Genomic DNA, 19,668 nt, shown 5'->3' on the forward strand with positions numbered 1-19,668 from the left:
GTGGGCCGGAGCAGACAGGGATAGCTTAGCAGAGAGGCAATGGGCCGGAGCAGACAGGGAGAGCTTAGCAGAGAGGCAATGGGCCGGGGCAGACAGGGAGAGCTTAGCAGAGAGGCAATGGGCCGGGGTAGACAGGGAGAGCTTAGCAGAGAGGAAGTGGGCCGGGGCAGACAGGGAGAGCTTAGCAGAGAGGAAGTGGGCCGGAGCAGACAGGGAGAGCTTAGCAGAGAGGCAATGGGCCGGGGCAGACAGGGAGAGCTTAGCAGAGAGGCAGTGGGCCGGGGCAGACAGGGAGAGCTTAGCAGAGAGGAAGTGGGCCGGGGCAGACAGGGAGAGCTTAGCAGAGAGGAAGTGGGCCGGAGCAGACAGGGAGAGCTTAGCAGAGAGGCAATGGGCCGGCCAGACAGGGAGAGCTTAGCAGAGAGGCAATGGGCCGGAGCAGACAGGGAGAGCTTAGCAGAGAGGCAATGGGCCGGCCAGACAGGGAGAGCTTAGCAGAGAGGCAATGGGCCGGGGCAGACAGGGAGAGCTTAGCAGAGAGGAAGTGGGCCGGGGCAGACAGGGAGAGCTTAGCAGAGAGGCAATGGGCCGGCCAGACAGGGAGAGCTTAGCAGAGAGGCAATGGGCCGGGGCAGACAGGGAGAGCTTAGCAGAGAGGAAGTGGGCCGGGGCAGACAGGGAGAGCTTAGCAGAGAGGCAATGGGCCGGCCAGACAGGGAGAGCTTAGCAGAGAGGAAGTGGGCCGGAGCAGACAGGGAGAGCTTAGCAGAGAGGAAGTGGGCCGGAGCAGACAGGGAGAGCTTAGCAGAGAGGAAGTGGGCCGGAGCAGACAGGGAGAGCTTAGCAATTCCATCCTCCGTTCTGCTTTCCTTAGAGCACAGACCCCACAGATGCAAGTCAATAAATGAAGCCAGAAATATAATTCCATTTACAATATGCACAGGCTCTGTAATTTTTATTCCATCTGTCATGCGCAGTACAACTTTGCCACAGTGCCATCTAGTGGCAGAAACATGTATTGCAGGGCATTTCAATACTACACTCTGAGACACATATTTGGAACAATTTGTTTCCTTAAAGCGGCACCACATAGAACACATGCTGTGTTTGTATCTCCAAGATGCCTCTTGGCCTGATAAAGCCTCTGCCCCTGAGCTGGTAACGAGCGGCTCCTATAATACCCAGCACAAACACGCTGCACACAAATTAGTTATGGCACAGTTGGTGGAAACTTTAAGGCAGTTTGTGAGTTCAGAAATCATTTACAATCCGGGACTGTGATAATGCTGTTATAAATTATAATGCTTAACCACCAATCAGAACCCTAAAGGATGTGCTGCCACCACGCCGCCATTTTCAACCAGTGCCGCAGAGACAGAGCGCAAGTTTCTGAACAGGCTGGCTCCACCGCTGCCGCTGCTGCGTAAACTCTTCAGTCTGTCGTGTACACGGGCCGCGGCCTGGAAAACACAGAACAGAAGGATGGCGCCTGGATGTTACCATGACCAGAGAGGATACATTGTGATGTCTACTTACCTCTGAGCACCAAATGTCAGAGAGAATCTTCTCATGGACAGCCGTGGGGAGCCCCTGGGAGAGGGCGCGGGAAGACCTGCGGGGAATGACACCAGTCAGGTGGTCTATGTACAAAGCTTTCCATCCTTATTAAACCAGATTAGTCTCCCTCAGAGAAAGACCGTGCGTTATCATCCAGGCGTCCTCCATAAACTCTGCATTGCTGTCTATACTAATCTGTCTTATAGGGATGTGTCTGCAGGAAACGGGCTCCTGTATGACCTCAGACACTTACATGATCCGCTCCTATCTGTCCATGTATCACGTGACATCACCTGTACATATCACCAGCGTGGGAACAAAATACATCTAGTAACCATGTTATATACGTATAGGGGGCGGCCTTATTGTCAATGACCACACGTACTGGCTCCATGGCCGTGCCCCACCCTCATGTCCCCAATTATATGAGGGCATCGCTGCTAACTCTATGCTCTCACACCTGGCAGTGCCTGTGTGCTTCTAAGTGTGAGTAACCCTGGCACATGTGTGACTGGTGCAGAGCTGGGTGTCGGTGTATCTGGGTGTAAGTACCCCTGATGTAACCCTGGCACATGTGTGACTGGTGCAGAGCCAGGTGTCGGTGTATCTGGATGTAAGTACCCCTGATGTAACCCTGGCACATGTGTGACTGGTGCAGAGCTGGGTGTCGGTGTATGTGGGTGTAAGTACACCTGATGTAACCCTGGCACATGTGTGACTGGTGCAGAGCTGGGTGTCGGTGTATCTGGGTGTGAGTACACCTGATGTAACCCTGGTACATGTGTGACTGGTGTAGAGCTGGGTGTCGGTGTATCTGGGTGTAAATACGCCTGATGTAACCCTGGCACATGTGTGACTGGTGCAGAGTTGGGTGTCGGTGTATCTGGGTGTGAGTACACCTGATGTAACCCTGGCACATGTGTGACTGGTGCAGAGCTGGGTGTCGGTGTATGTGGGTGTAAGTACACCTGATGTAACCCTGGCACATGTGTGACTGGTGCAGAGCTGGGTGTCGGTGTATCTGGGTGTGAGTACACCTGATGTAACCCTGGTACATGTGTGACTGGTGTAGAGCTGGGTGTCGGTGTATCTGGGTGTAAATACGCCTGATGTAACCCTGGCACATGTGTGACTGGTGCAGAGTTGGGTGTCGGTGTATCTGGGTGTGAGTACACCTGATGTAACCCTGGTACATGTGTGACTAGTGTAGAGCTGGGTGTCGGTGTATCTGGGTGTAAATACGCCTGATGTAACCCTGGCACATGTGTGACTGGTGCAGAGTTGGGTGTCGGTGTATCTGGGTGTAAGTACGCCTGATGTAACCCTGGCACATGTGTGACTGGTGCAGAGCTGGGTGTCGGTGTATCTGGGTGTAAGTACTCCTGATGTAACCCTGGCACATGTGTGACTGGTGCAGAGCCGGGTGTTGGTGTATCTGGGTGTAAGTACCCCTGATGTAACCCTGGCACATGTGTGACTGGTGCAGAGCTGGGTGTTGGTGTATCTGGTTGTAAATACGCCTGACGAATCCCCGGTACGTGTAATTGTTGTATCCATAGGGATGTCCCTGAGCCTCTGCATATAGACATAAATACAGTATTCTTAAATATTAGAGCGTAATTTTCAGATACATGTGCGGCCAGCTGAGCCTGTGCCCCATTTGCGCCCCCCATTCGCACTCTGAGGGACGCACCTTTATCGTGTGTTGTTTTTTTTGCCCCAGAATAAATCCGGACTCCTCTCGTGTCCTGCTAGACCCTCATCTACATGAATAATCGAATCTCTCGCTCCCACCCTGAGCATTGTACCCATTTAGGGACACAGAGGAGGACCGGTCGCTGCAGCGCCTCTTACCTGGATAACACCACAATCATCGCATACAGGTCAATGGCGCAGTCAGCGACTCTCTGCAGCACAAACTGCTCATCTGTAGGGAAGACATATTATAAAGTGACGGTATACGTATTACACACGCAGCGGTGCCAGCCTATAACCAGATATACACAGCTGCCCAATGCCCAAGGGCAAGAGATCGTACCCACAATCCTGTTCCCATATTTCAGTAGCAGCTCCTCCACCGCAGCGCCAAAGTCTTCCAGAGCGCGAACAGCCTGAAAGAGGTAAAACAAAGATGGCTGACACGGAACTAACGCTCCACCCAGGGCTGCCATATTGTATACACCATACTCTCCCCCCAGGGCTGCCATATTATATACTCCATACTCTCCCCCCAGGGCTGCCATATTGTATTACTCCATACTCTCCCCCCAGGGCTGCCATATTGTAACCTCCATACTCTCCCCCCAGGGCTGCAAAATTGTATACTCCCTACTCTCCTCCCAGGGCTGCCATATTGTAAACTCCCTACTCTCCCCCCAGGGCTGCCATATTGTATACTCCCTACTCTCCCCCCAGGGCTGCCATATTGTATACTCCATACTCTCCTCCCAGGGCTGCCATATTGTATACTCCCTACTCTCCCCCCAGGGCTGCCATATTGTATACTCCATACTCTCCTCCCAGGGCTGCCATATTGTATACTCCCTACTCTCCCCCCAGGGCTGCCATATTGTATACTCCATACTCTCCCCCCAGGGCTGCCATATTGTATACTCCCTACTCTCCCCCCAGGGCTGCCATATTGTATACTCCACACTCTCCTCCCAGGGCTGCAATATTGTATACTCCATACTCTCCTCCCAGGGCTGCCATATTGTATACTCCCTACTCTCCCCCCAGGGCTGCCATATTGTATACTCCATACTCTCCTCCCAGGGCTGCCATATTGTATACTCCCTACTCTCCCCCCAGGGCTGCCATATTGTATACTCCATACTCTCCTCCCAGGGCTGCCATATTGTATACTCCCTACTCTCCCCCCAGGGCTGCCATATTGTATACTCCATACTCTCCTCCCAGGGCTGCCATATTGTATACTCCCTACTCTCCCCCCAGGGCTGCCATATTGTATACTCCACACTCTCCTCCCAGGGCTGCCATATTGTATACATCTTTGTAAGCTTGCGAGCAGGGCCCTCTTACCTCTATGTCTGTGTGTTATTACCCCGTTTTATTCTATTAATGTTGTTGCCAATTGCAAAGTGCAACAGAATATTCTGCGCTATATAAGAAACTGTTAATAATAATACCCATGTATATCATCTTATAATTTATAGCCATTGATGCCACACTGTCTCTCTATGGCTCTCACCAGCTCTGCGCTCTTCTCATTCTCAGGATGAACGTGTCCCTTTAGAGTGAGTCCTGTACCGAGACCGGCCCTCCTGTGAGGAGAACCAATAATGTCATCCCTTATGTACAATACAGTCATCCCTAATGTACATTATGCACATTATTCATCCCTTATGTACAATACAGTCAACCCTTATGCACATTACAGTCATCCCTTATGCACAATACAGTCATCCCATATGTACATTACAGTCATTCCTTAGCACAATATAGTCATCCCTTATGTACATTATTCATCCCTTATGTACATTATTCATCCCTTATGTACATTAGTCATCTCTTATGTACATTACAGTCATCCCTTATGTACAATACAGTCATCCCTTATGTACATTACAGTCATCCCTTATGTACATTACAGTCATCCCTTATGTACATTATTCATCCCTTATGTACATTACAGTCACCCGTTATGTACATTATTCATCCCTTATGCACATTATTCATCTCTTATGTACATTACAGTCATCCCTTATGTACAATACAGTCATCCCTTATGTACATTACAGTCATCCCTTATGTACATTACAGTCATCCCTTATGTACATTATTCATCCCTTATGTACATTACAGTCATCCCTTATGTACAATACAGTCATCCCTAATGCACGTTAGTCATCCCTTATATACATTACAGTCATCCTTTATGTACAATACAGTCATCCCTTATGTACATTAGTCATCCCTTATGTACATTACAGTCATCCCTTATGTACATTAGTCATCCCTTATGCACATTATTCATCTCTTATGTACATTACAGTCATCCCTTATGTACAATACAGTCATCCCTTATGTACATTAGTCATCCCTTATGTACAATACAGTCATCCCTTATGTACATTACAGTCATCCCTTATGTACAATACAGTCATCCCTTATGTACATAAGTCATCCCTTATGTACAATACAGTCATCCCTTATGCACAATACAGTCATCCCTAATGTACATTACAGTCATCCCTTATGCACATTAGTCATCCCTTATGCACATTACAGTCATCTCTTATGTACATTACAGTCATCTCTTATGTACATTACAGTCATCCCTTATGTACATTACAGTCATCCCTTATGTACAATACAGTCATCCCTAATGTACATTATGCACATTATTCATCCCTTATGTACAATACAGTCATCCCTTATGTACATTACAGTCATCCCTTATGTACATTACAGTCATCCCTTATGCACAATACAGTCATCACTTATGCACAATACAGTCATCCCTTATGTACATTACAGTCATCCCTTATGCACATTATTCATCCCATATGTACATTACAGTCATCCCTTATGTACATTAGTCATCCCTTATGTACATTATTCATCCCTTATGTACATTATTCATCCCTTATGTACATTACAGTCATCCCTTATGTACATTATTCATCCCTTATGTACATTACAGTCATCCCTTATGTACATTAGTCATCCCTTATGTACATTAGTCATCCCTTATGTACATTACAGTCACCCGTTATGTACATTATTCATCCCTTATGCACATTATTCATCTCTTATGTACATTACAGTCATCCCTTATGTACAATACAGTCATCCCTTATGTACATTACAGTCATCCCTTATGTACATTACAGTCATCCCTTATGTACATTATTCATCCCTTATGTACATTACAGTCATCCCTTATGTACAATACAGTCATCCCTAATGCACGTTAGTCATCCCTTATATACATTACAGTCATCCTTTATGTACAATACAGTCATCCCTTATGTACATTAGTCATCCCTTATGTACATTACAGTCATCCCTTATGTACATTAGTCATCCCTTATGCACATTATTCATCTCTTATGTACATTACAGTCATCCCTTATGTACAATACAGTCATCCCTTATGTACATTAGTCATCCCTTATGTACAATACAGTCATCCCTTATGTACATTACAGTCATCCCTTATGTACAATACAGTCATCCCTTATGTACATAAGTCATCCCTTATGTACAATACAGTCATCCCTTATGCACAATACAGTCATCCCTAATGTACATTACAGTCATCCCTTATGCACATTAGTCATCCCTTATGCACATTACAGTCATCTCTTATGTACATTACAGTCATCTCTTATGTACATTACAGTCATCCCTTATGTACATTACAGTCATCCCTTATGTACAATACAGTCATCCCTAATGTACATTATGCACATTATTCATCCCTTATGTACAATACAGTCATCCCTTATGTACATTACAGTCATCCCTTATGCACAATACAGTCATCACTTATGCACAATACAGTCATCCCTTATGTACATTACAGTCATCCCTTATGCACATTAGTCATCCCTTATGCACATTACAGTCATCCCTAATGTACATTACAGTCATCCCTTATGCACATTATTCATCCCTTATGTACATTACAGTCATCCCTTATGTACATTACAGTCATCCCTTATGTACAATACAGTCATCCCTTATGTACATTATTCATCTCTTATGTACATTACAGTCATCCCTTATGAACATTAGTCATCCCTTATGCACATTATTCATCTCTTATGTACATTACAGTCATCCCTTATGTACAATACAGTCATCCCTTATGTACATTACAGTCATCCCTTATGTACATTACAGTCATCCCTAATGCACGTTAGTCATCCCTTATGTACATTAGTCATCTCTTATGTACATTACAGTCATCCCTTATGTACATTACAGTCATCCCTTATGTACAATACAGTCATCCCTTATGTACATAAGTCATCCCTTATGCACAATACAGTCATCCCTAATGCACATTACAGTCATCCCTAATGTACATTACAGTCATCCCTTATGTTCATTAGTCATCCCTTATGTACATTACAGTCATCCCTTATGTACATTACAGTCATCCCTTATGCACATTATTCATCCCTTATGTACATTACAGTCATCCCTTATGTACATTATTCATCCCTTATGTACATTACAGTCATCTCTTATGTACATTACAGTCATCCCTTATGCTCATTATTCATCCCTTATGTACATTACAGTCATCCCTTATGTACATTAGTCATCCCTTATGTACAATACAGTCATCCCTAATGTACATTATGCACATTATTCATCCCTTATGTACAATACAGTCATCCCTTATGTACATTAGTCATCCCTTATGTACATTACAGTCATCCCTAATGCACGTTAGTCATCCCTTATGCACAATACAGTCATCCCTTATGCACAATACAGTCATCCCTTATGCACATTAGTCATCCCTTATGCACATTACAGTCATCCCTTATGTACATTACAGTCATCCCTAATGTACATTACAGTCATCCCTTATGCACATTATTCATCCCTTATGTACAATACAGTCATCCCTTATGTACATTAGTCATCCCTTATGCACAATAGTCATCCCTTATGTACATTAGTCATCCCTTATGTACATTACAGTCATCCCTAATGCACGTTAGTCATCCCTTATGTACATTACAGTCATCTCTTATGTACATTACAGTCATCCCTTATGTACAATACAGTCATCCCTTATGTACAATACAGTCATCCCTTATGTACATTACAGTCATCCCTTATGTACAATACAGTCATCCCTTATGTACATAAGTCATCCCTTATGTACAATACAGTCATCCCTTATGCACAATACAGTCATCCCTAATGCACATTACAGTCATCCCTAATGTACATTACAGTCATCCCTTATGTACATTACAGTCATCCCTTATGTACATTACAGTCATCCCTTATGCACATTATTCATCCCTTATGTACATTACAGTCATCCCTTATGTACATTAGTCATCCCTTATGTACATTAGTCATCCCTTATGCACAATAGTCATCCCTTATGTACATTAGTCATCCCGTATGTACATTACAGTCATCCCTTATGTACATTATTCATCCCTTATGTACATTACAGTCATCCCTTATGTACATTATTCATCCCTTATGTACATTACAGTCATCTCTTATGTACATTACAGTCATCCCTTATGTACATTACAGTCATCCCTTATGCACATTATTCATCCCTTATGTACATTACAGTCATCCATTATGTACATTAGTCATCCCTTATGTACAATACAGTCATCCCTAATGTACATTATGCACATTATTCATCCCTTATGTACAATACAGTCATCCCTTATGTACATTAGTCATCCCTTATGTACATTACAGTCATCCCTAATGAACGTTAGTCATCCCTTATGCACAATACAGTCATCCCTTATGCACAATACAGTCATCCCTTATGTACATTACAGTCATCCCTTATGCACATTAGTCATCCCTTATGCACATTACAGTCATCCCTTATGTACATTACAGTCATCCCTTATGCACATTATTCATCCCTTATGTACAATACAGTCATCCCTTATGTACATTAGTCATCCCTTATGTACATTAGTCATCCCTTATGCACAATAGTCATCCCTTATGTACATTAGTCATCCCTTATGTACATTACAGTCATCCCTTATGTACATTACAGTCATCCCTTATGTACAATACAGTCTTCCCTTATGTACATTAGTCATCCCTTATGTACATTACAGTCATCCCTTATGTACATTACAGTCATCCCTTATGTACATTACAGTCATCCCTTATGTACATTACAGTCATCCCTTATGTACATTACAGTCATCCCTTATGTACATAAGTCATCCCTTATGCACAATACAGTCATCCCTAATGCACATTACAGTCATCCCTAATGTACATTACAGTCATCCCTTATGTTCATTAGTCATCCCTTATGTACATTACAGTCATCCCTTATGTACATTACAGTCATCCCTTATGTACATTACAGTCATCCCTTATGTACATTACAGTCATCTCTTATGCTCATTATTCATCCCTTATGTACATTACAGTCATCCCTTATGTACAATACAGTCATCCCTAATGTACATTATGCACATTATTCATCCCTTATGTACAATACAGTCATCCCTTATGTACATTAGTCATCCCTTATGTACATTACAGTCATCCCTAATGCACGTTAGTCATCCCTAATGCACGTTAGTCATCCCTTATGCACAATACAGTCATCCCTTATGCACAATACAGTCATCCCTTATGCACATTAGTCATCCCTTATGCACATTACAGTCATCCCTTATGTACATTACAGTCATCCCTAATGTACATTACAGTCATCCCTTATGCACATTATTCATCCCTTATGTACAATACAGTCATCCCTTATGTACATTAGTCATCCCTTATGCACAATAGTCATCCCTTATGTACATTAGTCATCCCTTATGTACATTACAGTCATCCCTTATGTACATTACAGTCATCCCTTATGTACATTATTCATCCCTTATGTACATTACAGTCATCCCTTATGTACATTATTCATCCCTTATGTACATTACAGTCATCCCTTATGTACATTACAGTCATCCCTTATGCACATTATTCATCCCTTATGTACATTACAGTCATCCATTATGTACATTAGTCATCCCTTATGTACAATACAGTCATCCCTAATGTACATTATGCACATTATTCATCCCTTATGTACAATACAGTCATCCCTTATGTACATTAGTCATCCCATATGTACATTACAGTCATCCCTAATGAACGTTAGTCATCTCTTATGCACAATACAGTCATCCCTTATGCACAATACAGTCATCCCTTATGTACATTACAGTCATCCCTTATGCACATTAGTCATCCCTTATGCACATTACAGTCATCCCTTATGTACATTACAGTCATCCCTTATGCACATTATTCATCCCTTATGTACAATACAGTCATCCCTTATGTACATTAGTCATCCCTTATGCACATTAGTCATCCCTTATGTACATTACAGTCATCCCTTATGTACAATACAGTCTTCCCTTATGTACATTACAGTCATCTCTTATGTACATTACAGTCATCCCTTATGTACATTACAGTCATCCCTTATGTACATTACAGTCATCCCTTATGCATATTACAGTCATCCCTTATGTACATTAGTCATCCCTAATGCACATTAGTCATCCCTAATGCACATTACAGTCATCCCTTATGTACAATACAGTCATCCCTTATGTACATTAGTCATCCCTTATGCACATTATTCATCTCTTATGTACATTACAGTCATCCCTTATGCATATTACAATCATCCCTTATGTACATTAGTCATCCCTTATGTACATTACAGTCATCCCTTATGCATATTACAGTCATCCCTAATGCACATTACAGTCATCCCTTATGTACATTAGTCATCCCTTATGTACATTAGTCATCCCTTATGTACAATACAGTCATCCCTTATGCACATTATTCATCTCTTATGTACATTACAGTCATCCCTTATGTACATTACAGTCATCCCTTATGCACATTATTCATCCCTTATGTACATTAGTCATCCCTTATGTACATTACAGTCATCAGTTATGTTCATTAGTCATCCCTTATGTACATTACAGTCATCCCTTATGTACATAACAGTCATCCCTAATGCACATTACAGTCATCCCTTATGCACATTATTCATCCCTTATGTACAATACAGTCATCCCTTATGTACATTAGTCATCCCTTATGTACTTTACAGTCATCCCTTAGCACAATATAGTCATCCCTAATGTACATTATAGTCATCCTTATGCACATTAGTCATCCCTTATGTACATTACAGTCATCCCTTATGTACATTAGTCATCCCTTATGTACATTAGTCATCCCTTATGTACATTATTCATCCCTTATGTACATTACAGTCATCCCTTATGTAGATTATTCATCCCTTATGTACATTAGTCATCCCTTATGTACATTACAGTCATCCCTTATGTACATTAGTCATCCCTTATGTACATTAGTCATCCCTTATGTACAATACAGTCATCCCTTATGTACATTACAGTCATCCCTTATGTACATTACAGTCATCCCTTATGTACATTAGTCATCCCTTATGTACATTACAGTCATCCCTTATGTACATTACAGTCATCCCTTATGTACATTACAGTCATCCCTTATGTACAATACAGTCATCCCTAATGCACGTTAGTCATCCCTTATGTACATTACAGTCATCCCTTATGTACATTACAGTCATCTCTTATGTACATTAGTCATCCCTTATGTACATTAGTCATCCCTTATGTACATTACAGTCGTCCCTTATGTACATTATTCATCCCTTATGCACATTATTCATCTCTTATGTACATTACAGTCATCCCTTATGTACATTACAGTCATCCCTTATGTACATTACAGTCATCCCTTATGTACATTAGTCATCCCTTATGCACATTACAGTCATCCCTTATGCACATTATTCATCCCTTATGTACAATACAGTCATCCCTAATGCACGTTAGTCATCCCTTATGTACATTACAGTCATCCCTTATGTACAATACAGTCATCCCTTATGTACAATACAGTCATCCCTTATGTACATTAGTCATCCCTTATGCACATTATTCATCTCTTATGTACATTACAGTCATCCCTTATGTACATTAGTCATCCCTTATGTACAATACAGTCATCCCTTATGTACAATACAGTCATCCCTTATGTACAATACAGTCATCCCTTATGTACAATACAGTCATCCCTTATGTACATAAGTCATCCCTTATGTACAATACAGTCATCCCTTATGCACAATACAGTCATCCCTAATGTACATTACAGTCATCCCTTATGTACATTACAGTCATCTCTTATGTTCATTAGTCATCTCTTATGTACATTAGTCATCCCTTATGTACATTACAGTCATCCCTTATGTACAATACAGTCATCCCTAATGTACATTATGCACATTATTCATCCCTTATGTACAATACAGTCATCCCTTATGTACATTACAGTCATCCCTTATGCACAATACAGTCATCACTTATGCACAATACAGTCATCCCTTATGTACATTACAGTCATCCCTTATGCACATTACAGTCATCCCTTATGCACATTACAGTCATCCCTTATGTACATTACAGTCATCTCTTATGCACATTATTCATCCCTTACGTACATTACAGTCATCCCTTATGTACAATACAGTCATCCCTTATGTTCATTATTCATCTCTTATGTACATTACAGTCATCCCTTATGTACATTAGTCATCCCTTATGCACATTATTCATCTCTTATGTACATTACAGTCATCCCTTATGTACAATACAGTCATCCCTTATGTACATTAGTCATCCCTTATGTACATTACAGTCATCCCTTATGTACATTACAGTCATCCCTAATGCACGTTAGTCATCCCTTATGTACATTACAGTCATCTCTTATGTACATTACAGTCATCCCTTATGTTCATTACAGTCATCCCTTATGTACATTACAGTCATCCCTTACGTACAATACAGTCATCCCTTACGTACATAAGTCATCCCTTATGTACAATACAGTCATCCCTTATGCACAATACAGTCATCCCTAATGCACATTACAGTCATCCCTAATGTACATTACAGTCATCCCTTATGTACATTAGTCATCCCTTATGTACATTAGTCATCCCTTATGTACATTACAGTCATCCCTTATGCACATTATTCATCCCTTATGTACATTACAGTCATCCCTTATGTACATTACAGTCATCTCTTATGTACATTACAGTCATCCCTTGTGTACATTACAGTCATCCCTTATGTACATTACAGTCATCCCTTATGTACATTACAGTCATCCCTTATGTACAATACAGTCATCCCTTATGTACAATACAGTCATCCCTTATGTACAATACAGTCATCCCTAATGTACATTATGCACATTATTCATCCCTTATGTACAATACAGTCATCCCTTATGTACATTAGTCATCCCTTATGTACATTACAGTCATCCCTAATGCACGTTAGTCATCCCTTATGCACAATACAGTCATCCCTTATGCACAATACAGTCATCCCTTATGTACATTACAGTCATCCCTTATGCACATTAGTCATCCCTTATGCGCATTACAGTCATCCCTTATGTACATTACAGTCATCCCTAATGTACATTACAGTCATCCCTTATGCACATTATTCATCCCTTATGTACATTAGTCATCCCTTATGCACAATAGTCATCCCTTATGTACATTAGTCATCCCTTATGTACATTACAGTCATCCCTAATGCACGTTAGTCATCCCTTATGTACATTAGTCATCCCTTATGCACAATACAGTCATCCCTTATGCACAATACAGTCATCCCTAATGCACATTACAGTCATCCCTAATGTACATTACAGTCATCCCTTATGTACATTACAGTCATCCCTTATGCACATTATTCATCCCTTATGTACATTACAGTCATCCCTTATGTACATTACAGTCATCTCTTATGTACATTACAGTCATCCCTTATGTACAATACAGTCATCCCTTATGTACATTACAGTCATCCCTTATGTACAATACAGTCATCCCTTATGCACAATACAGTCATCCCTAATGCACATTACAGTCATCCCTAATGTACATTACAGTCATCCCTTATGTACATTACAGTCATCCCTTATGTACATTAGTCATCCCTTATGCACATTATTCATCCCTTATGTACATTACAGTCATCCCTTATGTACATTACAGTCATCTCTTATGTACATTACAGTCATCCCTTATGTACATTACAGTCATCCCTTATGCACATTATTCATCCCTTATGTACATTACAGTCATCCCTTATGTACAATACAGTCATCCCTAATGTACATTATGCACATTATTCATCCCTTATGTACAATACAGTCATCCCTTATGTACATTACAGTCATCCCTAATGCACGTTAGTCATCCCTTATGCACAATACAGTCATCCCTTATGCACAATACAGTCATCCCTTATGTACATTACAGTCATCCCTTATGTACAATACAGTCATACCTTATGCACAATACAGTCATCCCTAATGCACATTACAGTCATCCCTAATGTACATTACAGTCATCCCTTATGTCCATTAGTCATCCCTTATGTACATTACAGTCATCCCTTATGTACATTACAGTCATCCCTTATGTACATTACAGTCATCCCTTATGCACATTATTCATCCCTTATGTACATTACAGTCATCTCTTATGTACATTACAGTCATCCCTTATGTACATTACAGTCATCCCTAATGTACATTACAGTCATCCCTTATGTTCATTAGTCATCCCTAATGTACATTACAGTCATCCCTTATGTTCATTAGTCATCCCTTATGTACATTACAGTCATCCCTTATGCACATTATTCATCCCTTATGTACATTACAGTCATCCCTTATGTACATTACAGTCATCTCTTATGTACATTACAGTCATCCCTTATGTACATTACAGTCATCCCTTATGTACATTACAGTCATCCCTTATGTTCATTAGTCATCCCTTATGTACATTACAGTCATCCCTTATGCACATTATTCATCCCTTATGTACAATACAGTCATCCCTTATGTACATTAGTCATCCCTTATGTACATTACAGTCATCCCTAATGCACGTTAGTCATCCCTTATGCACAATACAGTCATCCCTTATGCACAATACAGTCATCCCTTATGTACATTACAGTCATCCCTTATGTACAATACAGTCATCCCTTATGTACATTACAGTCATCCCTAATGCACGTTAGTCATCCCTTATGCACAATACAGTCATCCCTTATGCACAATACAGTCATCCCTTATGTACATTACAGTCATCCCTTATGTACAATACAGTCATCCCTTATGTACATTACAGTCATCCCTTATGTACATTAGTCATCCCTTATGTACAATACAGTCATCCCTTATGTACATTAGTCATCCCTTATGCACAATAGTCATCCCTTATGTACATTAGTCATCCCTTATGTACATTACAGTCATCCCTAATGCACGATAGTCATCCCTTATGTACATTACAGTCATCTCTTATGTACATTAGTCATTCCTTATGTACAATACAGTCATCCCTTATGTACATTACAGTCATCCCTTATGTACAATACAGTCATCCCTTATGTACAATACAGTCATCCCTTATGCACAATACAGTCATCCCTAATGCACATTACAGTCATCCCTAATGTACATTACAGTCATCCCTTATGTACATTACAGTCATCCCTTATGCACATTATTCATCCCTTATGTACATTACAGTCATCCCTTATGTACATTACAGTCATCCCTAATGCACGTTAGTCATCCCTTATGCACAATACAGTCATCCCTTATGCACAATACAGTCATCCCTTATGTACATTACAGTCATCCCTTATGCACATTATAGTCATCCCTTATGTACATTAGTCATCCCTTATGTACATTAGTCATCCCTTATGCACAATAGTCATCCCTTATGTACATTAGTCATCCCTTATGTACATTACAGTCATCCCTTATGTACAATACAGTCATCCCTAATGCACGTTAGTCATCCCTTATGTACATTACAGTCATTTCTTATGTACATTACAGTCATCCCTTATGTACATTAGTCATCCCTTATGTACATTACAGTCATCCCTTATGCATTTTACAGTCATCCCTAATGCATATTACAGTCATCCCTTATGTACATTAGTCATCCCTAATGCACATTACAGTCATCCCTTATGTACATTAGTCATCCCTTATGCACATTATTCATCTCTTATGTACATTACAGTCATCCCTTATGTACATTAGTCATCCCTTATGTACATTACAGTCATCCCTTATGCATATTACAGTCATCCCTTATGTACATTAGTCATCCCTTATGTACATTACAGTCATCCCTTATGCATATTACAGTCATCCCTAATGCACATTACAGTCATCCCTAATGCACATTACAGTCATCCCTTATGTACATTACAGTCATCCCTTATGTACAATACAGTCATCCCTTATGTACAATACAGTCATCCCTTATGTACATTAGTCATCCCTTATGTACATTAGTCATCCCTTATGTACAATACAGTCATCCCTTATGTACATTAGTCATCCCTTATGCACATGATTCATCTCTTATGTATATTACAGTCATCCCTAATGCACATTACAGTCATCCCTAATGCACATTACAGTCATCCCTTATGTACAATACAGTCATCCCTTATGTACAATACAGTCATCCCTTATGCACAATACAGTCATCCCTAATGCACATTACAGTCATCCCTAATTTACATTACAGTCATCCCTTATGTCCATTAGTCATCCCTTATGTACATTACAGTCATCCCTTATGCACATTATTCATCCCTTATGTACATTACAGTCATCTCTTATGTACATTACAGTCATCCCTTATGTACATTACAGTCATCCCTAATGTACATTACAGTCATGCCTAATGTACATTACAGTCATCCCTAATGTACATTAGTCATCCCTTATGTACATTAGTCATCCCTTATGCACATTATTCATCCCTTATGTACATTACAGTCATCCCTTATGTACATTACAGTCATCTCTTATGTACATTACAGTCATCCCTTATGAACATTACAGTCATCCCTTATGCACATTATTCATCCCTTATGTACATTACAGTCATCCCTTATGTACAATACAGTCATCCCTAATGTACATTATGCACATTATTCATCCCTTATGTACAATACAGTCATCCCTTATGTACATTAGTCATCCCTTATGTACATTACAGTCATCCCTAATGCACGTTAGTCATCCCTTATGCACAATACAGTCATCCCTTATGCACAATACAGTCATCCCTTATGTACATTACAGTCATCCCTTATGTACAATACAGTCATCCCTTATGTACAATACAGTCATCCCTTATGTACATTACAGTCATCTCTTATGTACATTACAGTCAACCCTTATGCACATTATTCATCCATTATGTACAATACAGTCATCCCTTATGCACAATAGTCATCCCTTATGTACATTAGTCATCCCTTATGTACATTACAGTCATCCCTTATGTACATTACAGTCATCCCTAATGCACGTTAGTCATCCCTTATGTACATTACAGTCATCTCTTATGTACATTACAGTCATCCCTTATGTACAATACAGTCATCCCTTATGTACATTACAGTCATCCCTTATGTACAATACAGTCATCCCTTATGTACAATACAGTCATCCCTTATGCACAATACAGTCATCCCTAATGCACATTACAGTCATCCCTAATGTACATTACAGTCATCCCTTATGTCCATTAGTCATCCCTTATGTACATTACAGTCATCCCTTATGCACATTATTCATCCCTTATGTACATTACAGTCATCCCTTATGTACATTACAGTCATCCCTAATGCACGTTAGTCATCCCTTATGCACAATACAGTCATCCCTTATGCACAATACAGTCATCCCTTATGTACATTACAGTCATCCCTTATGTACAATACAGTCATCCCTTATGCACAATACAGTCATCCCTAATGCACATTACAGTCATCCCTAATGTACATTACAGTCATCCCTTATGTTCATTAGTCATCCCTTATGTACATTACAGTCATCCCTTATGTACATTACAGTCATCCCTTATGCACATTATTCATCCCTTATGTACATTACAGTCATCCCTTATGTACATTACAGTCATCTCTTATGTACATTACAGTCATCCCTTATGCACATTATTCATCCCTTATGTACATTACAGTCATCTCTTATGTACATTACAGTCATCCCTTATGTACATTACAGTCATCCCTTATGCACATTATTCATCCCTTATGTACATTACAGTCATCCCTTATGTACAATACAGTCATCCCTAATGTACATTATGCACATTATTCATCCCTTATGTACAATACAGTCATCCCTTATGCACAATAGTCATCCCTTATGTACATTAGTCATCCCTTATGTACATTACAGTCATCTCTTATGTACATTACAGTCATCCCTTATGCACATTATTCATCCCTTATGTACAATACAGTCATCCCTTATGTACATTAGTCATCCCTTATGCACAATAGTCATCCCTTATGTACATTAGTCATCCCTTATGTACATTACAGTCATCCCTAATGCACGTTAGTCATCCCTTATGCACAATACAGTCATCCCTTATGCACAATACAGTCATCCCTTATGTACATTAGTCATCCCTTATGTACATTACAGTCATCCCTAATGCACGTTAGTCATCCCTTATGCACAATACAGTCATCCCTTATGCACAATACAGTCATCCCTTATGTACATTACAGTCATCCCTTATGTACAATACAGTCATCCCTTATGTACAATACAGTCATCCCTTATGTACAATACAGTCATCCCTTATGCACAATACAGTCATCCCTAATGTACATTACAGTCATCCCTTATGTCCATTAGTCATCCCTTATGTACATTACAGTCATCCCTTATGCACATTATTCATCCCTTATGTACATTACAGTCATCTCTTATGTACATTACAGTCATCCCTTATGTACATTACAGTCATCCCTAATGTACATTACAGTCATGCCTAATGTACATTACAGTCATCCCTTATGTTCATTAGTCATCCCTTATGTACATTACAGTCATCCCTTATGTACATTACAGTCATCCCTTATGCACATTATTCATCCCTTATGTACATTACAGTCATCCCTTATGTACATTACAGTCATCTCTTATGTACATTACAGTCATCCCTTATGTACATTACAGTCATCCCTTATGCACATTATTCATCCCTTATGTACATTAGTCATCCCTTATGTACAATACAGTCATCCCTCATGTACATTATGCACATTATTCATCCCTTATGTACAATACAGTCATCCCTTATGTACATTACAGTCATCCCTAATGCACGTTAGTCATCCCTTATGCACAATACAG

At 40.3% G+C, this 19,668-nt stretch overlaps 1 protein-coding gene across 1 annotated transcript in view; it reads right to left on the bottom strand.

Moving 5' to 3' along the window:
- Window positions 1-919: 919 nt before the first annotated feature.
- ACADVL (acyl-CoA dehydrogenase very long chain) overlaps window positions 920-19,668 on the bottom strand; it is a 215,595-nt gene continuing 196,846 nt past the window's right edge. The window contains exons 16-20 of the mRNA XM_088461850.1: window positions 4,769-4,841; window positions 3,596-3,668; window positions 3,412-3,484; window positions 1,537-1,612; window positions 920-1,460 (exon numbers count right to left, since the gene is read on the bottom strand). Coding sequence (XP_088317976.1) covers window positions 1,317-1,460; window positions 1,537-1,612; window positions 3,412-3,484; window positions 3,596-3,668; window positions 4,769-4,841 — 439 coding nt within the window. The 3' untranslated portion in view covers window positions 920-1,316. The remainder of the gene's footprint in view (window positions 1,461-1,536; window positions 1,613-3,411; window positions 3,485-3,595; window positions 3,669-4,768; window positions 4,842-19,668) is intronic.

The sequence above is a fragment of the Taudactylus pleione genome, unplaced genomic scaffold (assembly GCF_031769625.1).
Source record: "Taudactylus pleione unplaced genomic scaffold, aTauple2 ptg001110l, whole genome shotgun sequence".
In the NCBI taxonomy this organism is placed as follows: domain Eukaryota; kingdom Metazoa; phylum Chordata; class Amphibia; order Anura; family Myobatrachidae; genus Taudactylus; species Taudactylus pleione.